The sequence below is a fragment of the Sus scrofa genome, chromosome 6 (genome assembly GCF_000003025.6).
Source record: "Sus scrofa isolate TJ Tabasco breed Duroc chromosome 6, Sscrofa11.1, whole genome shotgun sequence".
Taxonomy (NCBI): Eukaryota; Metazoa; Chordata; class Mammalia; order Artiodactyla; family Suidae; genus Sus; species Sus scrofa.
In genome coordinates this window covers 159,819,284-159,843,320 of record NC_010448.4, presented here as the reverse complement: position 1 = coordinate 159,843,320, position 24,037 = coordinate 159,819,284, and the positions used below count along the sequence as shown (strand labels likewise).

At 42.9% G+C, this 24,037-nt stretch overlaps 1 protein-coding gene across 7 annotated transcripts in view; it reads right to left on the bottom strand.

Annotated features, from left to right (window-relative positions):
• ORC1 (origin recognition complex subunit 1) overlaps positions 1-24,019 on the bottom strand; it is a 33,005-nt gene extending 8,986 nt beyond the window's left edge. Inside the window, exons 1-12 of one of the 7 annotated variants that reach the window (XM_005665420.3) lie at positions 23,692-24,019; positions 17,567-17,666; positions 16,813-16,940; positions 14,194-14,372; positions 12,722-13,040; positions 6,810-7,176; positions 5,422-5,526; positions 4,636-4,831; positions 2,207-2,304; positions 1,512-1,613; positions 938-1,109; positions 273-380 (exon numbers count right to left, since the gene is read on the bottom strand). In XM_005665420.3, the coding sequence (XP_005665477.1) occupies positions 273-380; positions 938-1,109; positions 1,512-1,613; positions 2,207-2,304; positions 4,636-4,831; positions 5,422-5,526; positions 6,810-7,176; positions 12,722-13,040; positions 14,194-14,372; positions 16,813-16,940; positions 17,567-17,661 (1,869 nt within the window). In that variant the 5' untranslated portion in view covers positions 17,662-17,666; positions 23,692-24,019. Of the gene's footprint in view, positions 1-272; positions 381-937; positions 1,110-1,511; positions 1,614-2,206; positions 2,305-4,635; positions 4,832-5,421; positions 5,527-6,809; positions 7,177-12,721; positions 13,041-14,193; positions 14,373-16,812; positions 16,941-17,566; positions 17,667-19,767; positions 21,850-23,691 lie in introns of those variants that run through there. The other 6 variants (XM_005665419.3, XM_021096649.1, XM_013999390.2 and 3 more) reach the window with 6 other exon arrangements.

The following is a 24,037-nucleotide window of genomic DNA, read 5'->3' as shown; positions in this document are numbered from 1 at the left end:
CTGCCAGGAAAGGAGAGAGGTGCAGAGTCAACAACAGAGACGGAGCCAGGGCCCCAGAGTGAAGAGTGGTTACCACTGCCCTTAACTGCATGTGGTCTCAGGTCAAACCACCACAGCAGCAAGGACATCAAGGGACACATGCCTCTCCCCACCAGAGAAAGAGCTCAGGTAAAGGAAGTAGAGAGCCGAGACTTTCCTGCTGCCCAGGTTTTGCTCCCGATGTGTCGCAGCCACACCAGTTTTTCTCCAGTGCTCTCATGGCACCTCCTTACCTCATCTACAAGCAGCACAGTGGTTTCCTGAGAGGCCCCTTGGGTGCAGAATCGTTTTGCCAGCAGTTCTGCTGCATGGTTAGTTGTTGCCTTTTGACCTGTCAGCTTCTGTATTGGCAGGGGGCGGGGTGGAGGGACAGGTGTGGTAAACTGTAAGGATTTTACTCCCCTGGCTTAAAGTTAATAGAGGAAACTGTTTAGTCTGAGGACTTTGTTAATCCCATACTCTGTCTTCCACTCTCAGCCCAGAAGTAGAGAAGGCACCAAAGGAGGTGTTAAATGGTGTTTGAAATGCAAATGAGCCACAGGCTGGTCCCAGAGCCCAAGCCATTTTTGGTCTCCAGAATCATTGCTCCATGACTCTATTTACAACTGGATAGTACTTGTCCAAAGATAAGAGCTAATGAATGAAAGAGCAAGATTCAAACTCTGGCCTACCTCTAACCCCCTTTCCAGTTTGCCTCTGTATATGAGTGGTTTTCACCATGTTATAAGCACCGGCTTCCAGAAATTCCTATCCAGCTCTTAGACTTCAAGATCCTTGGGGGTAGGAATTCTGTCTTCCTTGCCCTTGCTCCCTATGCCCCAAATTAAGTAAACTTTTCCCTTTTCATGTACTACTCAGAAACTATAATTTCCAAAAAAGCCCCAAGAGCTTTGCTTACCTGCAAGATTTGCACGTAGACCTGGTGGGGCTCCGTCAGCTTCATGCCGTTGACCTCAACGTATTGAAAGGGAGGAAGGTCATTTGCTCGGGCCGCCTGCTGCAGGCAGCGTATCACCTCGTGCACAGTGGCAGTCTTCCCTGTTCCGGGGACCCCGGAGATGTACATGCACCTGGGGCAGGAAGAGAAGACGCCGGCTAGGTCTGTCATCGGTGATGAGTGAGGGAGTGTGTGCCAAAGAAATGATGGAGGCCGCTGGGAATGGGGAGGTGGGGGCAGTGAGGACCATCCTTGGGCCCTGGTCATGGCAGGACCTGTTTATCAGAGTCATTCATTCCATACGCAGTGCTGTATGCAAAGTGCCCACACAAAGATGGCCAGTGCCGTCTTCTCTGTAAGGCAGAATTTCTATTCCAGAGAATTATTTTGACAACAAAAGCTGTGTCAAAAGCTTAAGGCTTCAGCAGTGACCTTGCTGAAGGTCACTGACAGTAGGGAAGGACCGCTTGGTTGAGGTGGTACCCTGGCAGGGGCCTTCTGCCCTGGTCATCCTGTCTTCCCTAACATGACTCACCCTCCAGTACGGTCAAGGAGTTTGCTTTCCACAAAGTTGTAGATGTCTTGGAATTCCTGTTCCCGACAAGGAAGCGACTCAGGTACAGCAGAAACATGCAGCCTAGGTTGGTGGTAAATGAAGGAAAAGGAGAGTTTTAGAAGCATTTCCCTATAGCCTCAGCAATCAACAGAGAAGACCCACCCATAGCTCAATCACAAATCAAAGGGAATGCCTTCATTCTTACATCTCTTCATCTGGCCTCATAATCCCTTTCTCCACCCAAATCACCCAATTCAGTCGTTCTAACTAAGGGTACATGTGACCTGGGGGAGCTCTCCCCAGATCACATGCGTGGACCTCATCCCACCTGAGATGCTGACTCAGTTGATTTCTGGCAGGATCTAGGCCTGTGTATTTTGAAAACATCCCCACACAGCTCTAAAGGGTACCGCAGCCGAGAAGCAGTGTCCTGACTAAACCTTCCATCCCCGAGAACATGGTAGTGCTGGGCGGCAAACTCCTTCCCAGCCGGTCTACCCTAGCTCACACAGACAAGCTCGAGTGGTTTCTTCTTTCTAAAGATACACATTCATTTTACCCTCTACCCTTGTTATATACCCTAGTGACTACAGATCACTCTCTCATGTGAATGAAAGCAGAGCCCGATTCTGCCTATCTGGAAGGGAACCCCACCCTGCCCCCAACAATATCACCTTAGCCGGGCCTCCTCCAGCACATTGGTGGGCTCCTGGGGGGCTAGGTTTCGGCTGCGGATCTGAGGAGTGGCATGACTTGGTGTTCTAGGCCCAGGCTGTATTCAAAAGAGAGAACACGTCTCAGAAGGGAAAAATAAATCAAAACTCTATTCAGGACACATCAGCAAATCTGATTCATGATGATCTGGTAAAAAGAAGAGAGGTGGTGAATTCCTTAGCTTCTTCCTAGACCAAGATTTCTCCCTTTCTCACCTCACATGACATGTATATTTTGCTCATAGTCCAAACACAATTTCTTACTTATTTGCATATAGTATTAGGATTAGAAAACAAAAAAGAAGGGAAAAAAGTGTGGATTAAATACTTTTTCAGAGTAAAATATTATCTTGAAACCAAGACAAATTATTAAGAAATCTTAAATATTCTGCCAAAATACGGGCATAAACTGAGTTTGATTCATTAGATCCTCTTCTAGATTTCTTTGAAAATATTATCAACCTTTAGCTCAGAATGTCCACAATCGACAACACAGAACTCAGAGAAACCTTCCCAGATTTTTCCACTCCAAACCCCAGGGTCACTGTTCAGTTTAGGCCAACAGCTCTGTTCTTCTATTCTCTTTTCTTGTTACTGGCTTACTAGAGCAGGCCTGCTATCTTGTAGCATTCATGGTGTTTCCACGAAGCACTCGGTTCTGTGGGGGCGCTTCCCCTCCCCACCCTCGGCTTCTAGCCAAGCTATAAAGTGATAATCTCGCCACCCCTTCCTTGCAGCTGAAAGCATTTAGACCCCATCTAACAGTTGTACATCTATTCACCTTGGAGAAAAGAGGAAAGGAGTAACAAAATCTTACTGAGAAGATAGCAAAAACTGGGTGGACCTAGGATCTTTTTTATTATGCTAAGAGGCTCCCCACACCCGAAATCGCTTCTTCTGGATGGGACCCAGGAGAGGCAATCACTCCAGATCACCCCTGAGTTACGTGCACGGTAGGCCTGTCTCTAGTCCAAAGGTGGGCTCCTGGACTTCCTTCCCTAAAGACTTCAACCCAAGCCCGATCACATTTTTCTTGATATGGAAAAACAGAGATCAGCTTTAGAAAAAGACTCCTAATTAGGCATTTCTAAACTGTTCTAAAGAATGAGACGCTCCAAGAAAAAATGTTCCTGATATTTAATGCTCTCTTGGGAGGTCACAATAACATTAGTAAATTAATGGCTTTGAGAAGGCATGTGATAATGAAACCAATTTAGCTTTGTTTAGTCCAAATATTTCTCAAACGTATTTGAACACAGACTCTCTTTTTTATTCTTTTTTCTTTTCTATTTTTTGGCCATGTCCATGGCATATGGAGGTTCCCAGGGCAGGGATCAAACCTGCACCACAGCAGTGGCAATGCTGGATCCTAAACCCACTGTGCCACAAGAGAAATCCCAATTATTTTTTAAATTTTTTATTTAAATTTTTTTGGCTGAGCCTGTGGCATACAAAAGTTCTCAGGCCAGGGACTGAACCTACACCACAGCAGCAACCTGAGGCACAGTAGTAACAACACTGGCTCCTCAACCTGCTGAGCCACCAGGGAACTCCAAGACCTTTCCTTAATAACTTTCAATATTCTGCTAAAGCGCCAGAGAAAGCAGAGACATCCATCAGCCTCTTCCATCTTGCTGCTACACAACTCATGACCAACACCTCCTGGTGCTCCCTGTTCCTCAGGTGTATCAAATACACAATAAAACAAGCAACATGGCCCAGTGACCCTGGATTCAATACCCACCAAGCACTGACCACACACAAAGCCCTCTGCCAGCTTTTGTGGGAAATGCAAAGACAAAGAGTCGGTTCTTGTGGCCCTTGTCCTTCCCTCAGGAAGTTCAGCTCTTGGCCATTCGGTTCTGTATCTTAAAAGGAATACGGGAGTTCCCGTCGTGGCGCAGTGGAAATGAATCCAACTAGGAACCATGAGGTTGCAGGTTCGATCCCTGACCTCGCTCGGTGGGTTGAGGCTTTGGCATTGCCGTGAGCTGTGGTATAGGTTGCAGATGCAGTTCGGATCCGGCATTGCTGTGGCTGTGGTGTAGGCCGGCAGCTACAGCTCCGATTAGACCCCTAGCCTGGGAACCTCCATATGCCGCAGGTGCGGCCCTAAAAGGACAAAAGACAAAAGACCAAAAAAAAAAGGAACGTGGACTCAAAAATCACTGTCTGCTGAGCTCGTTTTCAGTCCTAGGGTTCGCTTAGAACCTTTCCTCTATGAATCTCCAAATGGCATAGCTTTGAATTTGAGAGACCTACGTTCAGAATCCAGCCATTACCAGTTGTGTGACCTCAGCCATCACAATTTCTTTTTTTTTTTTTTTATTCACAATTTCTAAATTAAGAGAAGGATGCTTCAGTGGAAAACAAACGCAAAAGAACCTTACAGTTTTCTTTGGTGTCTTGGAGGGGGTCCGCATGGATGACTTCAAGGAAGAGCTCGGGTTCCTGGACACACTGTTGAGAGTTCTCCTGGGAAGGCGGGGTGTGGAAGCCTCTTCCTCCTCACTGCTGGAGTCTGAAAACTCTGCTGCCGGTAGAAACTCTTCCTCTTCTTGGTCACTTTTACTCTTACCTAAAAACCTGAATGGTGGGATACATTTTTCTGATATTCAGTGTTTGAAGTCTAAATAATAGGTTCCTAATAGGTCAGTGTGGATTCAAGGTATTGAAGCCTTCCCTGCAACCAAGCAGTACGGAATGTGCTCCACTTCTTGGGCCCTTGCTACTGAGATGCTCTGCTAAGGGCTTTATTTATATTATTTCATCAAACCCTTCAACAACTTTGTGACTTATTATTATTTCCATTTTATAGATGAGGAAACCAAGGCTCAGAAGGTTAGGTAACCAAGGTTACACAGATGATAAACAACGAAGCTTAGGCTCAAATCCAAGTCTACTGGAATCAGAGTTCACGCTGTTAGACACCCCACTAACTGTCTTGCTGGGTGTGATGATCATGGGGCCCTGGGAGCCACCTAAGCCCCAGCCGGTGTTTCTTGCACCTTTCAAAGTATGACACTTACATGAAACGAACTTAATTCTAGACAAACTAGGCAAAGGTGAATTTCAGTGTATGAGCAAATAACAAACAAGAAAGAGGCTTTAAGAAAGAGGATTATAGATGTCACAGATGGCAACGATCTTTTCTGGCTGCCAAGGAACAGTCTTACCTAAGCTGCTGCCTAATCCGATCCAAAGTCAAAAGAGAGCTCTGTCTGCGGACACGATGGGGAGTAGAGGTAGCTTCGTCCTGAACTTCTGGTCCTTTGGCCTCCCTGAAAGATACCACAGCAAGTTATGGGAAGCAGTTTGGGGCACTAGGGATCAGAAGCAGGACTAGAAGATAGGCGGATGGATGGACTGACTGGCTCCTATTCTTTTCACAGTTACTTTGGAAGGAGCTAATCACATTGAAAAGTTTGTTATTAAAGTATGACTCAAACCCAGAGACCAAAGTTCGCCAAAAGCTTATCAGTTAACTCAGACTGACTACCTTCCCAGCCAGAGATCAGAATATACATAATCCTAGGCAGAATTTCTTATCCTTTTTAAATTTCTGATGTATCTATAAATTTACTGTCCACTCAGGCTCAACATTAGCAGCTATATTTTTTTTCTTAGCTTTTTAGGGCCGTACCCGAGGCATATGGAGATTTCTAGGCCAGGGGTCGAATTGGAGCTGCAGCCTCTAGCCTACGCCACAGCCACAGCAACGCAAGATCCTACATTACAGCTCACGGCAACACCAGATCGCTGACCCTCTGAGCAAGGCCAGGGATCGATCGAACCTCCGTCCTCATGGATGGTAGCTGCATTTGTTTCCATTGAGCCACGACGGGAACTCCAGCAGCTATATTTTCAATACAAAGCATTTATCAAGCAAACCTATTTATCATGAGTCAGGTGCTGGAGATTCTTTTTCTTTTTTTTCCCTATTAGGGCTGCACCTGCAGCATATGGAAGTTCCTGGGCTAGGAGTTGAATTGAAGTTGTGGGCCTATGCCACAGCCACAGTAACTTGGGATCCAAGCCACATCTGTGACTTACACCACAGCTTGCAGCAACATTGGATCCTTAACCCACTGAGTGAGGCCAAGGATTGAACCCGCATCCTCATGGATACTAGTCAGATTCTTAACCCACTGAACCACAACAGGAACTCCAGGAAAACACTGAAATTTCAGGCTTGTCACATTATTTGTGCAGCTCATTATTTATAAACATTGTCCAGGGTCAAGTTTCAGAGTTTGCAATCTGGCACCCTGAAGCAATTCAGGTTTGGGAAACTATCTTTTGGAGCAGTGATCCCCAAAAGACAGCTGGGTATATCAGAATCATCCAAAGAGTATCTCAAAAATGCAGATTCCTGGGCCCAGTGCTGGAGACCAATTCACTACATCTAGGAAGAGGCTGAGAAATCTGTATTTTGGAAAAGCGGGTGATTCTGTGACATGGGCAGATTCATGCCCTGTTGTTCTAACTTTATTGACTGAGACCCACGCATTTCACAGCATGTGAAGGACAGGCTCTGTGGAGGCAGGGTAACACCCGCAGTCACCTGTTTTTGATGTTTACTGGTTTCAGAATCACATACGGCTCCACCGAGGATTTCCATCCCCCCATGGTGGGGCTAAGGGTTCTTTCTTCACTAGTCTCTGTTTTCAAAGCTGGGGGTCGCATTCTCAGGATCATGCGACAATCTGGTGAAGCTTTCTTGTCATCTTTGGCACAAGAGGGTTGAATCTTTCCAGTTTTCTCTGGGGCTTTCAGAGCTGGAGATAAGGTCAGAGGCCCATAATGCTGAGACCTCTTTGAAGGCGAGGTGATCTCTGAGAAGGCCATTTTCCTTTTTGCTCTTCCGGGAGAATCCAACGAGGCTGAGGATGTCTGCTGGGATATCCTAGTGTGACGCGTCCTAGGGAAACCTAGGTTCAAGAAAATCACCATAGACAGTGGGTAAATTCTACAACAAGCACTCCACAACGCCCCCCCCATCTCTTTATAAATTCATTCACTAAGTGATGCAAAGACATGAATTGTCCATATTTTGAATTATTCTAGACTTTCTTTCCCCAGGCCAAGTAGCTCTTATTATTTTTAGTCTGTCTCTTAAATCCATGGGTAATTTTCCTAATCAATAGTTAAATCACCTTCTGTAGCTAAATGTTCAGATGAGGTTTTCCCTGAAGTAATCTTCCAGAACAGTGGTTCTCAACCAGAGTGATACTGCACATCCTCAGGCCCCATCCAATAAATTTGAGAAAATCTATACCAATGGTCTGTTGAGTCACACCAAGACCTAGATTTTTCTTAACCCAGATTATATGTACCAGTGGAGAAAAGATGGGTCCCGGGGGCAATCAAATGCATTCTAAAACTACAAAGAACTATGTTTGGATCTGTTCCTCTCTCACCATGACCAAAGGCACGAAAAACCTGGCCGTTCGTTCACAGACATCAATTGAGCTACTAAAATGACAAGGCATGTGCCAGGTGCTAAGAGGAAACAAAAGTTGGATGAGACTCAATTCTGGTTCTTATCCACAACATACTCTGGTCTAACAGGGGAAATGATACACATAAATGACTATAACATGAAGTTTAATAATTGTCCTAAAGCACCCAAATGCTAGGGAAAAAGACCTTGAAAGAAAGGCAAAATTTAGGAGTCGAAAGGGGAAGCAGGTGGATAAGTGAAGAGAATAAATGAGACTGATGTGAGCTAAGGCAATGAGGCAGGAAAGCATGAGGCCCAGAGGAGTTCACTTTCGTCAGAGCACCGGCTATGGGTGGGACTGTTGCAGATGAGGCGAGAAGTCATCTACCAGTGCAGAGTGGTGAACAGGAGGGTAACTAATGTCCAGGTTAATACAAAAATGTCCCAGGGTCGGACTTACCGTCATGGCTCAGTGGTCAACGAAACTGACTAGCATCTATGAGGACGAGGGTTCGATCCCTGGCCTTGCTCAGTGGGTTAAGGATCTGGCGTTGCTATTAGCTGTGTGGCTCAGATCCCTCATTGCTGTGGCTCTGGCACAGGCCAGTGCTACAGCTCCGATTGGACCCGTGGCCTGGGAAACTTCATATGCTGTGGATGCAGCCCTAAAAAGACAAAAGACAAAAAAAAAAAAGTTCCAATGTTCTAGTCTCCGTCATGCTCATTCCTTCATCTTTCTGTCAAAAACAATGAATCCAACATATTTTCATCATATTCTGCCTTGTCTACTTATGTAACTGTGTCAAGGTTAAGTTTCTTACCTCAACTTTCAAGGTCTTACAAAATCAACAGTGAAAAAAAATTACTGCAAATATTTCTAAATGGTAACATTATACATTATTTCTTTAGTAGTCTTTCACATTTCCAAAATGTTTTATATATTGTTTTTTTTTAAATGGCCACACATGAAAGGTCCTGGGCCAGGGATTGAATCTGAGCGGCAGCAATGCTAGACCCTTTAACCCACTGTGCAGGGACGGGAATGAAGAATGGAACCTGTACCTCCACGGTGACCTGAGCCACTGCAGTCAGATTCTTAACCCACTGCGCCATGGTGGGAACTGTTTTATATGTTTACATTCTGCTTCTAAACATATACTGTAGTACAGAGCTATCCAAAATACAAAGAATACTCAATGAACTTGGCACATATACAAAAAAGTTAATGACACATAATAGAATGAGGATAGCTCTCACAGTGGCCATGGAGTGGCTTTCAGATACATTATTCATGCAAAAAGTTAAGATGGAAAAGAATATAGCCAGTACGATATCCTACTGGCAAGAAAGAATGGGAAATACAGTTACAATAAAATAAAAATTATATGCACGTTTGTATACGAGTGCGTGTATATATGCCTGTCTATGTTTAGGTTTATCTGTTGAATTTTGCAAAATACACAGGAAAAATAAACCGGAAACCAAAATAAAATTGATTACCTAAAAAGATGAGGTAAAAACAGGGTCGGAGGGTAAAGAAAGGAATGGGGCTTATCTGAATATACTTGTTTTAAATAGTTTTGACTTCTATGCTAACGTTTCACATGTTTTTTTAAAAAATCAATTACAGATAGGAAAAGCCTTAAAATTAAACAGAAATAAAAGAACCTTACTGCATAACATGACCATTAGCAGAAGAAAAAAATTAATCAGAGTAACTTTACTCCCTCAGCGGAATAGATTCTAAAGACATAAAGAACTGCAAATCAATTTTGAACTTTACTTGGTAAATTTACTACTGGTTGTCGTACTGGTACAGCAGTTGTGACACTATGAACCTAAAGAATCAGCATGAACTAACAGTTCACGCACACACTTCTTAGCTCTTCCACTAAGGATTTAAAAGCAATGTCACCTCGTAGCTGAGCTCTTAAAGAATTAGCTGATTACGGAGTTTAACATCATTAGTCATTAGGGAACCTAACAGTGACATACTCCCCACACCCTCTAGGATGACTACTATCAAGACCACAGAAAACAATAACATAAAACAACATAATAGCAACAAGATCTGAACAGTTGGTGAGGATTTGGGGAAACAGAACGCTTGGGTGTTGTTGATAAGAATGTGCAATGATATAGCTGCTATGGAAAAGAGTGTAGTGGTTCCTTCAAAAATTAAAAATGGACTACCATATGACCCAGCCATTCCACTCCTGAGTATAAACAAAGGCAGGGACAAGTGGGTATGTGGATACTCATTTCATAGCAGCATCAGTTATAACAGCCAAAAGGTAGAAGCAACCAAAGTGTCCACGGACAGTTGAATGGATCAACAAAATGTGGTATATACATATCATAGCCCATGATTCAATCTTAAAAAGGAAAAGAACGGAAATTTTATCCCACATAGCCAAAGCAATCTTGAGAAAGAAGAAAGCTGAAGGCATCACAATCCCTGATTGCAAACTATATTAAAAGCTACAATAACCCAAACAATATAATTTTGGCATTAAAAACAAGACACAGAGATCAATGGAACAGAATAGAAAGCCCAGAAACAAACCCACATATACATGGTCAATTAATTTATAACAAAGGGGGCAAGAATATACAATGGGAAAGGACAGTTTCCTTATTAAAAAATACTGGAAAAACTGGACAGCCACATGCAGAAGAATGAAACTGGACTATCTCACATCATATACAAAAATTAACTCAAAATGGATTAAAGACTCGAATGTAAGACTTGAAGCCGTAAAACTCCTGGAAGAAAACATGGGTGGTAACCTCCTTGACGTGGATCTTGGGGATGATTTTTTGAATCTGACACCAAAAACAAAGGCAACAAAAGCAAAGACAAGCAAGTGGGACTACACCAAACTAAAAAGCTTCTGATCAGCAAGGAAACCATCACTAAAATGAATGAGATTAAAAACTGGGCAGAGGACCTGAAAACATTATTCTTTGAAGATGTACAGATGGCCAGTAGCTACATGAAAAGGTGCTCAACATTGCTAATCATCAAAGAAATGCAAATGAAGGTCACAATGAGGTATCCTCTCAATGTGACAGAATGGCTATTATCAAAAGGATAAGAAATAATAAGTAGTGGAAAGGACGTGGGAAAAAGGAAATACTTGTGCATAGTTGGTGGGAATGTAAATTGGTGCAGCCACTATGGAAAACAGTATGGAGGTCCCCCAAAAAACTAAATAAAACTACCACATAATCCAGCCAATTTCATTTTTAGATATTTATCTGAAGATACAACAACATTAACTTGAAAAGATAAATGTACCCCCATGTTCACTGCATCACTATTTACAATAGCGAAAATACAGAAACAACCTAAGTGTCCATCAGTGGATGAATGGATAAAGAAATGTGGTGTGGGAGTTCCCGTCGTGGTGCAGCAGAAACAAATCCCACTAGGAACCCTGAGGTTGTGGGTTCGATCCCTGCCCTCACTCAGTGAGTTAAGGATCCGGCATTGCCATGAGCCGTGGTGTAGGTCACAGATGCAGCTTGGATCTGGCATTGCTGTGGCTGTGGTGTAGGCTGGCAGCTATATATCCAATTCAACCCCTAGCCTGGGAACCTCCATATGTTGTGGTGTGACCCAAAAAAACAAAAAGACAAAAAAAAAAAAAGGAGAGAAATGTGGTATGGATATACAATGGGATATTATTCACCCATAAAGAAACAAAGAAATCCTGTTATCTGTGACATGGATGGATCTTCAGGATGTTATGCTAACTGAAATAAATCAGACAGAGAAAGAAAAATCCCCTATGATCTCACTTATACGTGGAATCTCAATTTAAAAATGAAAACAAAAACAAGCTCATGAATACAGAGAACACATATTTTTCATATTCTTTTCCATTATGGTTTATCACAGGATATTGAATATATCCCTGTGCTGTATAGTAGGACCTTGCTGTTTACGTATTTTATATGTAGTAGTTTATATCTGCTAATCCCAAACTCCTAATTTACCCCCCCCCAATCCTCTTTCCCCTTTGGTTACCAGAAGTTTGTTTTATATGTCTGTGAGTCTGTTTCTGTTTTATAAATAAGTTCATTTGTATCATACTTTAGAATCCACATATATGTGCTATCATATTTGCCTTTCTCTGACTTCACTTCGTATGATAATCTCTAGGTTTAACTATGTTGCTGCAAATGGCATTACTTCATTCTTTTTAATGGCTGAGTAGTATTTCATTGTGTGTATATTTATCTACACGACATTTTCTTTGTCCATTCATCTGTCAATAGACATTTAAGTTGTTCCCATGTCTTGACAATTGTAAATAGTGCTGCTGTGAACACAGAGGTGCATGTATCTCTTCAAATTGAGTTTTCTCTAGATACACGCATAGGAATAGGATTGCTGCATCCCATGGTAATTCTTGCTGTAGTTTTTTAAGGCACCTTCATACTGTTTTCTGTACTGGTTGCACATATGGTGACAGATGTGATTAAACTTACTGTGGTAAACATTTCACAATACATACAAACATCAAATCATTATGTTGTATACCTGAAAGTAATATAATGTTACAATGTTGCATGTCAATAATACCTCAGTTTTTAAAAAAGCAAATTTTGACGTGCTACAACATATCGAATCTTGACATGATACTAACTTTAATAAACCAGGCAGAAAAAGATAAATACTGCATGATTCCACTTATAGGAGGTATTTAGAGCAGTCGAATTCAGCAACAAAAAGTAGAATGGTGGTTGCCAGAGGATGGGGAATGGGAAGTTATTGCTTAATGGCTGAAGAGACTAGCAGTTTTGGAAGATGATGAGGATGGTTGTACAATGTGACTGTACTTAATGCCACTAAACTAAATACTTAAAAATGATTAAAATGATAAATCTTATGTGATATATATTTCAAAATGTGTCTAATCAATACCTGGCCCACTGCTGCACTAACTCAACAGTGTAGCATAAACTAATATTTGATCATTTTCCTTTAGCTTCCATATTGCTCACTGTGACCCATTTCAACTTACTGTTGAGCTCCAGCTTCTTCCTTGCCCTTGGGGTGACAGGATGGGAAGGAGTTTGGCGAGATTTAGAGGTGGAATGCTTTGATTCAATCCTTTTGACCTCATATTTTGCTGTGGTCCAAGAAGGGCTTTCCGTGCTCTTAGTTTTGTCTGCCACAGACTCCTGGCATCTACGTTTGCCTTCTTGTCGTTCATCCCACTGTGCAACTAGTTCTGGAGACAGTGGTTTGAATATTTTCTCATTCCAAGATAGTTTCACAAAGAATGTCTTCTCATTTTTCAGGTCCATGGGTATCACTTCATCTGGGGCTAGAGCTAGTACCTGAATTTGGGAAGCATAGATGATACCAAAGAGTCAAGGAACGCTCTATGAGAGCTATGAGTAAAAAGCATTCTTACTTGGAACATTACTTTTCTAAACCCAAGAGGCATGGACGTGGTGCAGCATATTTCCAGACTCCTCCTCACTGATTGCCATACCTGGTATGGCATTCTTTTCTAGTCCATTCAGTTTATCCATGCCCCATTTCCCCGTGGAAACTTCTATAAGCACGCCTCCCTGCTCATGAGTCTACAGTGGCTCCTCACTCTACCAAGATCAGATGACTTAAATTCATGTTCAGTGCCTTCTAACAACTGGCCCCATTTTACCTCCTGAGTGCGCAATACTCTCCCACCTGTGGCTGAGCTTGGCCTGTCACAGTTATGCTCATTCCCACCACTGTGCTACCACCTAAACACCCGCTCTGTCTTTCCAAATTCACCCATTTTGGTGTTTCAGCTTCTACATCTGCCTATCACCTCTTCATTCATTTACCTCAGAGAGAAATTATTTTCTGGCATATGACATGCTGGGTCCGTAGACAGGAAAAATCTGACTACGGTCATGGCAGACCGTAGTCTCCCTGCCCTACCATTAAACCAACCACCTAATCACCATGTGCCACACTTCCCATCATGATCTAACCCCGTCTGGGGGGGCCTAAGTAGCTTGAGAAACAACTTATATCCTAGTCTCCAAACCAGTGTCTCAATTCGGCCTGCAACTCATTAGAACCTGATTTATCATAAAATCCCATAACACACACTTTCCGGCAGCAGTGAGCACGTCTTTGTGCTGATTTACTCAAGGTGAAGTCCTCATTTAAGCAAGCATCCTCAGCCTCACAATGCTGTACGCCTGTCCCAATCATAGCTAAATATAATTTCCCGGTGAGATACATTTGCTAAATCCTGCTCATCCCTCAGGTCACAACCTAAATGTCACTTCCTCCAGGAGACTCCTAACACATAGTCAGTGCTCTCAATAAATATTTGTTGAGACGAAATAGGCAGGCAAGCAGAGAAGATGACAAACAGGAAAAATTCATTTCTGTGAGATACATTAGAGCCAGTAACATCTTCAAGGTCATGCGGTTTAGGAGGCAGCCAGAAATAAGCTTCAAGATAGAACGGAGGATCAAAGCATCACCTACCCGCACATTGGCAATGATGGTTTCAGTGTTAACGTTGTTGTTGTAGGCACAATTATCATACCAGAATATCTCTTGTGCATCAGGCTTCCGGCCCAGCAAATGCTGTTTATGGACTGGGATTTCACAGAATCGGACAAACCACTGTACTCGAGCGTGTTTCTTAGGATAAGGTTCAGAATCTAGGAGGGATGGGTAGAAATGGTAAGATTAGGAAAATGCGAGAACATTTTATTAAGCACTTTCCAAGTATCAGACACTATGCTAAACACCTGATGATACTTGATTAACACATTATCTTTAATCCTCACCACAATCCTACAAGGTAGGTAGGGTACTATGGCTGTCTCCCCTTTACAGGTGAAGTAATCACATTACAGACTTTAAATAATGTCAAAGGTCACAGGACCAACCAGCTGCAATCTGACTCCATCCAGCACCCATTCTTCTCACTTTGCTCCACTTCCCAAATAGTGCTATCAGTCATCAAATAAATTATTAAAGTTATGATAGGAGCAATTCTAATCACATGCACTGAACAAATTTTGCAAATCAGTGTTACAAAGAAACCATCAAACAGCAGCAAAACAAAACTCCTAGCCAGACTCAGAGCACCAGCCACTGAGATGACTTCTGGCAAAAGCATGCTTGCAATCTTCAGGTTTATCACTTCATACCAAGGTTAGCTCCAAGCGAAGAACATAAACTCATCAGTGCCACCACCACCACCGACTCTTCGCCTCCTTAGCTCTTTTCAGAGAAAGACTTAGCTCTTTTCAAGCAATCCAGTGTGGCACAAAACACGAATTCTAAAATCTATATATGGCGAATTCCTGTGGTGTCGAGTGGGTTAAGAACCCAACACCTGGGAGTGCCTGGTGTAGCTCAGCAGGTTACAGACCTGACTAGTATCCATAATGATGTGGGTTCGATCCCTGGCCTCGCTGAGTGGGTTAAGGATCTGGCTGGCATTGCTGTGAACTGTGGTGTAGGTCACAGCTGCAGCTCAGACCCCATGTTGCTGTGGCTAGGCGTAGGCTAGCAGCTGTAGCTCCAATTCAACCTCTAGCCTGGAAACTTCCATATGCCCCGGGGAGTGGCTTTAAAAAGAAAAAACAAAAACAAAAACAAAAACAAAAAAAACAACAATCCAATAGCAACCACTCAGGTCGCTGTGGAAGCATAGGTTCAACCCCAGTCTGGTGCCGCAAGTTAAAGGATTCCACGTTGCTGCAGGTTCAATCATGGGTCACAGCTGCAGCTCAGATACAGTCCCTGTCCTGGGAACTTCCATATGCTGCATGTGCGGCCATTAAAAAACAAAACAAAACAAAAAAACGTCTATACACGGGAGTTCCTGATGTGGCTCAGTGGTTAATGAATCCGACTAGGAACTGTGAGGTTGCGGGTTCGATCCCTGGCCTTGCTCAGTGGGTTAAGGATCAGGCGTTGCCGTGAGCTGTGGTGAAGGTTGCAGACGTGGCTCAGATCCTGTGTTGCTGTGGCTCCGGCGTAGGGTGGCAGCTATAGCTCCGACTGGACCCCTAGCCTGGGAACCTCCGTATGCCGCGGAAGCTGCCCAAGAAATGCCCAAAAGACAACAACAACAACAACAACATCAACAAAAAATCTATACACAAATGCCCAAACCTCAAGGACAAAAGCCCATCCTGCTGCTATGCTCCCCCTAGTGGATGTTAGTTTGATTTTCCTCTATCCTTCTCAAATATCCCCCTAACTTCCTAAGGTAAAACATCATCCACCCTTCTCCAGCCTTTCCTTGTAGGCATACAAACTGCCAAAGGACTAGGACTAACTACCACACACTCCTCTCCTAGCTCTTGGAAGAAGCAGTTTTACATAGTTTAAATAAATTGCTATCCTTCTTCTTAGTCTTCCTTTTGGGGTTCTGCCCCATTCCTACCTTTCTGTGCTCTTTTCTTCTCTGCAGAGGTTAAGAGCTGAGAAAATAGACTGAGGCACTGTGTGTGGCCTTGCAGGCTCTGGAGAACACTAGCTTCCCTTTTGCTATTCCAGCCTTAGGGGCAGCAGTGGCTGTCTGCACTTACTGCTCTCTGGGAAACACCATTGTTTGCCTCTCCAGCCTTTTCAACACTTATACACAAGTCCCTGGGTAAAGAGGACACCTAAAGTGTTTTTGTTTTCCTGACTGGACATCAATCAATTGATACACCTGCCCAATCCAATTTACCTCTTCCTCCCTGGTAAAAGTGACTTTGCATTTGCAAAATTACTAACTTCTCATGCCAAAACTAAAGGACACACCTCTATGAAAGTGCAAATCACCTATTTTTTTTCCCTTCCCCACTTCTCCTAAATTCATCCTTTCTTTCCACTCCAACAATCCTGCCTTCATGGCCATTCTTATCCACTCCTAAAAATAGTGGAAAAGATAAATTCCTGAGCACCCCTCCATCCCATTCTTACCCAGTACCGCTCTAGTGAGTAGAGAGGTTCACTATGCGGAAGAGGGTACAGCTAGAGCTTAAGTGACCCCATACACACACCCTGCATGCTGCAGAGGAATCAGTAAGTGCCCTTCTTGCCCACCACCCAATCAGTCATGGCAAGGAATGTTTTTCACTCCAGCCCCAAACTCACCATCTTCAAACAACTCAACCAATTTAGCAACATATGGATTTTCATCATCATCCCCTTTAATCAACACAAACTGTCCAACTTTGATGAGAACCTCAGTCGAACAATCTGTTATTTTCACATTCATTTCTCTAGGAAATAACAGAAAAACATGTTAGGAAGTCACTTAGGGTGGGCCAGTCTCTTCAGATCCCTGAGGACAGAGGAATGGGCTCTTTAACTGGAAAACCCCCTGAATGGTTTCTCGCTGCTGGCCGATTCTACTAGAAAGCAATTCACTCATAAAGTCATATGCAAGAGTAGATGAAATGAGTTGAATGAATTGTTTCAGCATGGATGATTAATCCAGAGGCCTTAGTAGGAACCCTAACTTCTCTCAGTTACTGGCAAAGAAGAAAAGCTTCCCAAGACTTGAAGGCTGCCCAGTAACATCAAATTGTTCATTGATCTCTAGTGCGGAGAGGACCTAGTAACAACATCCACTCCTATCATGTTATCATGCAGAATGACAAAGAACCTGTCTTAAATAGACACGACATTATCATACATATCAAATTTTATTAACTGGACATGTTTTCCTGTCTCACTAGCTGCTATATTTATACTATATCCTTGCACCCAACAAATCCTCCCCTTTACAATCAATTCATATTTACTGTCCACCTACAGGAGCTAGAACACCCTGGATACAAATTCTTAACAACTTAGCTTAGAGAAGCTGTTGGGTCTAGGACAACCAAAGGATTCCATCACTCACTTGGAGGGTTGGTAGTGCAGTTTCTGATCTAACGATGGGGTGCCAGCCCGTGAGGAAGTCTGTCTGGTCCTCAGCCTTGTAGGACAGTGCGCCATGGCTCCTGTGTAGAAGTTACTCACTTTGAGTTCACATGACAGACTTCAATGGATTCTAAGGCACAGACCCTTCCTTCAAAGGATTCGGCCTTCTTTTCTGCCCCTGCTACACTTCTACAATTTTAAACTAAGAAAAAAAATACTTTCTTGAGGAAAAAGTCAAGCTCTATGAAAATCGAACATAGGCAATGCGGTATCATCTGTGTACATCTTATACTATGCCTTATCTCTTCCTCTCCAGGGAAACAGGAAGGTCAATATGTAAGAAAAGAAACTAAAGATGTTTAGAAGTACTTAACTAGGTACAAGGCACAATGACAGGTATGCAACCTCTAACAACTTGAAACTCAAGAGAGTGAAACAGTAGTTTTAAGTGTCTTTATAATATTTATAATCTAGGCAGGGATAACATATAAACACACCAAGGACAACTAACAGTGCAAAGAGCCCAGAGAAAAAGCCAGAGAGGCTACTACAAGTTAGTGGACCAGGTCTCATGGCTGTTCAGGGAGAAAGCGTTCCCTAAATGGGTTTTCTAAACTGAATATTGAATAATGGATAGCTATTGACAAGATAGCGGAAATGAGGGATTCCAACGGATGGAGATAAAGACATGAAAGAGGCATTTGGGGACTGGAAATGGATTTCATCCAATGTATCATTCCACGTACATTTAAAAAACAAAACAAAACCCCGGTGGCACTAACCTGTACTGCTCTGGTAATTGAAAGGGGTATTTTTCTTTGCAGCTGACAGGTCCTAGATGTAAGTACTATGAATAGCTGAAAAGAAACCCTTGTATTAAAGTACATGGAGGAGTTCCCGTCGTGGCTCAGTGGTTAACGAATCCGACTAGGAACCATGAGGTTGTGGGTTCGATCCCTGCCCTTGCTCAGTGGGTTAACGATCCGGCGTTGCCGTGAGCTGTGGTATAGGTTGCAGACACGGCTCGGATCCCACGTTGCTGTGGCTCTGGTGTAGACCGGCAGCTGCAGCTCCAATTCGACCTCTAGCCTGGGAACCTCCCTATGCCGCGAGAGCGGCCCAAGAAAATGGCAAAAAGACCAAAAAAATAAAATAAAATAAAGTACATGGAAAAAAAGACAATTTTTAAACCAACAATACAGAAATGTGAATGAAAAATCCAAATACACCTGACAATCCTTTTTACAAACTATAAGCTATAATTGGAGTTCCTGTCATGGCGCAACGGCGTAAACAAATCTGACTAGGAACCATGAGGTAGCGGGTTCAATCCTTGGCCTCACTCAGTGGATTGAGGATCCGGTGTTGCTGTGAGCTGTGGTGTAGGTCACAGACGCAGCTTGGATCCCATGTTGCTGTGGCTGTGGCTGTGGCTGGCAGCAACAGCTCCAATTAGACCCCTAGCCTGGGAACCTCCATATGCCACGGGTGCGGCCCCAATAAGACAAAAAAAAAAAAAGACAATAAAAACCCCCCAAAAACAAACTATAAGCTATAATTTACTAGTTCCAATAATAATCATCTTAAGTTATTAAGAAATCCATTAAATTCAAAGCTTTTCTTATGGAGCTAAAGTTTGACAAAATTGAGGTTAAAATTTTTTTTAATCCAGTCTGAAAGAATTACTGATAGAGGGGCCAACAATTTCAGTCCATGTTGAAAACAAGATAGATAGAAGAGCACTGACATCCTCATTAAACAAACTGGTTTCCTAAAGTTCAGTAGCATTATGTCCTACATTCCACTTGGGAACATTTTGACCCATAAATTTTTCTGCTCTTAAAAAAAGGTATTTTTAATTTACTTTGAGGAAACTAATTAGCAAAAAGAAGATATTGAGTCATTAGTAAATGCACAGCTTACAAACGATGCCTGAATGGTAACTATTAAGACCATTGAGTATATTTCACAACATAGTACTATTAAAATCAATCTAATTTTAATTAACTGCAGTGTAGAAATAGACAGCAAAGAAGACGGATGAGTTAAAACGAATAGAAGATTGTGCTCAAGTAAAAAATGCATTTGGATTTATTATCTCCAATCACTTTTTGGTTAAAAGTTACTAAAAGTGTTTGAATCTCAATAAATGTTCACAGAAATATATTAACACTAACTTACCTTCACTTCAATATATGCTCCTTTTAGTGGAAGATGTAACATGCAACTATCAGAAGTAAACTCAGAACTTTTTACAACAAAATCAGGCAAAATGGGCTACTGAGATACAGACAGAAGATGCAAGAAAACAGCAGTACTCACTAAGCTCCATTATTTAATAAAAACTGGAGTGTCTCTGAGAATGCTTTGTACCAAACCAGAATCTCCCAACACAGTTTCTACAGTTCTTGTATAATCCAGCTGCAGGATAAATGCTCTGACTTGTCACACTGTCTATGATATTTCATTACACTGGCACAAGGATCTCATTTTTTCAAACCACAAATTGGCATACAGAAGGACTATCTCCATACTCCTACAGTACTCGTGTATACCTAAGTCATCAAATCCATGCTCTCAACACTTTTAAATCAAGACCATATTTTGGCTTACTAAAGCAGGCATCTTCCCTCAAAAACTAGGCCGAGATAAAAATGAACACTCCTTTTTCAGATGGTGAGCTGTAGTGAGGCCAGTATAAGCAAATGAGTGTCTAAGGGTGGGTGATTTATCCATGGCTGAGCAGACAGGGACAGAAGGCTCTCTGAGCCAGAACCACATCATCTGCCTCACCTCAGCCTATCACTATGCTGCAGGCCTGCTCTTCCAAACCTCAAACAGATCAAGGTTGTTCATGACCTCAGATTTACACAGTTGCTCTTCTCTCTTCCTGTATGTCTTTGCAAGGATGGCTCAGGTCTCAGCTCCAGTGAAACTTCCTCAGAGAGCCCTTCACTGATACCCAGTGGATAAAGTTACCCCCCTACCCCCTGATACTGCTCTTCAGGGTCAGGTTCCACTGCACCACCCATTATCAAAGCAATAACCATTATATTATATTCTTATTTGTTAAATTTCAAAAAAGCAAGGATCTTGGGACCTTTTCCATCTTGTTCATAACTGCATCCCCAGGGCCTAGGTTAGGACCTCACACACATCAGGTGAACAAATGAACAAACCAGTTTTAAAAAATGGTTAGGACAATACCAAGTGTGGTAAGGATGTAAAGCAGCCAGAACTCTCATACACTGCTGGAAGGCATGTAAATTGGTAAAAACTACTTTGGAAAATTGGCGGTAAATACTAAAGCTGAACATATGCATATCCTACGATCCAGCAACTCCAAGAGAACATAGCCAACAGAAAAACATACATTATCATCAAAAGAAATGAACCAAAATATTCATAGCAGCACTATTCAGCAGTGAAATTAAACCAACCATAACTCCACACATGTGGGAGAAAATCTGACAAAATAACAATAAGCTAAAGAAATCACACACCAAAAGAGTACATACTAATTGATTCCATTTACCCAAAGGTGAAAAAACAGGTAAAAGTAACCTATGGTGTTAGAAGTCAGAATAGAAGGAAATCTAGGTGACAAAAGAAGCACAGTGGAGGAGCAGGGTGTTTCTGGGATGGTTTCTGACTTGGATGCTAGTTACACAGGTCTGTTCTCCTTAAGAAAACTCATTGAGCTGTACACTTATGACATGTATTTTCCTAAATGCTATTTTTCAAAGAAAAGTTCAAAAAATTAATCAGGAGTCCTTCTGAAGAGGCAGCATAAGGAAGTTACAGTATTTATCAGGTGTCTTTATATCGTTATTCCACTTTCTTACCCTTAACCTAGAGCTGCATCTAATCTACCATCAGCAAAGGAGATTTCCCCAACAGGAGCAATGAATGGGGTGGAAAGACAGGCCTAACTTGGCCTAACAAAGGCTTTGACTTCTACAAGAGATACCCACTGCAGGCTCTCAATGCTGCAGATACCAGAAATCTGGAACATACACACTACCCAGTCCAGGTGCCCCACCCAAGGAAAAAAGATAAAGGAGCTGCAGTAAAATGATGGCAGCAGATATTTATTGATCCAGTAAGACAGAAGATAGAACCAAAACTCTTGATAGGTTTATCTCATTTAATCCTCACAATAATCCTAGAACAATGCTAGTCTATATACTAAGGGCAAAGTAGGTGCTCAGTAATAAATATTTGTTGAATAAAAAGTAGAAGCAGGAGTTTCCATCGTGGCGCAGAGGAAACAAATCCAACTAGGAACCATGAGGTTGCAGGTTTGATCCCTGGCCTCGATCAGTGGGTTGAGGATCCGGCGTTGCCATCAGCTGTGATGTAGGTCGCAGACGTGGCTTGGATCTAGCGTGGCTGTGGTGGAGGCTGTGGTGGAGGCCGGCGGCTACAGATCCAATTAGAGCCCTAGGCTGGGAACCTCCATATGCTGCGGGTTCGGCCCTAAAAAGACAAAAGACAGAAAAAAAGAAGTAGAAGCTATTAGTATTTCAAGATGATAAGGTGTCCCAGTGTTATACGGGATGGCATAGCATGCTGAGCAGCTGGATGAGAACAAAGACTACTCTTTTTTTTTTTGTCCCAGCACATGCAAGTTCCTAGGCCAGGGATCCAATGTAAGCCTCAGCAGTGACAACACCGGACCCTAACCCACTGTACCACAAGAGAACTCTCCAATGACTACTCAACTTCCCCTTAGAACAGCTTGTGTGAAAGTGGATAATGTTAATACATGTCTAAGAGAGACAACTTCTGGTGTGCTTATTACAATAAGCCAGGCTTCACTGACTGAGAGGTCCAATGGGCCTCAATTTCCTTACCCACAAAATGGGGATAATAACAGAAACTTCCTTTTATTCAACCAATTCAAAAACCATTTAATAATCATCCAAATCCAATCTGTGTTAGGCAAAACTACTCTAGGATTACTGAAGATAATTCACTCTGCCACTCCCTTATCCCCTAGGTTTATTTCTAAGGGACAGTGGTTCCTTTCTTCCTTTTTTGCTTTTTAGGGCTGCATTCGCGGCATATGGAAGTTCCCAGGCTAGGGGTCTAATCGGATATACAGCCGCTGGCCTACGCCACAGCCACAGCAATGTGGGATCTGAGCCAGCCGCGTCTCGGACCTACACCTACACCACAGCTCAAGGCAACTCCGGATCCTTAACCCACTGAACAAGGCGAGGGATCGAACTGCAACTTCATGGTTCTTAGTTGGATTCATTTCCACTGTGCCATGACGGGAATTCCTCCTTTCTTTATTTTAAAAAATTATTTGAATGTTATGAAATATATACAATTCAAACAACATTCTGCATTCAATTTCAGGGAATTAATAAATCTTCTAAAGTCCACATATTGCCCTTTGTTACATTAAAAACTGTTGCAGAGGGACTTGATAAACAAAATCTAACATCAGAAACCTCCAATGGCCATCTCAAGCACCCAATACAGCAGGGAAGAGGGTATCAGTTTTATAGAAAATTAAAATCGAAAACTGACATATCTAATCATTACAATTTTGCAGATTAGTAGCCTAGGGTAAGAATCTCGCATCTCATGACTTTTAAGTCCAATCCTTTTTTCAACTGTCAAAAATAGAAGGCCCTTTTATTCCGGGGTTAGACTAGAGAAAGTAAAGCAGGGGCCATAGCACTCTCCTCCTGGAAAGAAGGTGGATACGAGAGAGCCTAGCAGTTAAGAGCAGCTCATCTGGGACTTAGGTAGGAACTCAGGCCGCTTAGTCACGAAAAGGGACTTAGACAAATCTCTCTGCGAACTGCTACACCGTAAAATCGGATAATAACTTCTGCTGTTCCGCCTTCCCCGTGGTGCTTGTTACACTCCGCCGAAAGGAGGAAAAGATGCGAATACCATGCAGATAGAAGGTTCATATGTTTCAGGTCATTACTAGGTCTCAGGGTGCTGAGGACAAGAGCGTACATGCTTCTCTGCTGTTGGCTTCCGGCTTCCCCACTGCAAACTCGCAGTCCCCGACAGAGCAAGGGAGCCTTCAGAAATCCAAAGGTGGAAAGAAAAATGCTCCTACTGGGCTCAGAACAGTACCTGGCACTTAATAGGCGCTTAGGAAGTATCTGCTGAATGGATCAACGTCTGAATGAGTCCGCCGAGAACTCTCCCGCCCGCGGGACGCCACACTCACCGGGGGCCGAAGCTTGCTCGAGCTGGCGCAAGCCTAACGCTTCCCACCGTCTCCGCTTCAGGAGCTCATGGAGTTGCAGCAAATCTAAACTGCCCAGCTGGACTCTTCTCGCAGCTGCCAGTCGTGCAACAGAGCCGAAACTGGCGCCTAGCTAGGAATCCAAAGAAGGTGAGGAAAAGGAAATTCGCGCCAAAAGCCGAGGCCCCGCCCCTAGGCTGTCTCCACGTTCCGTCAGCAGCCTGCCCTCCG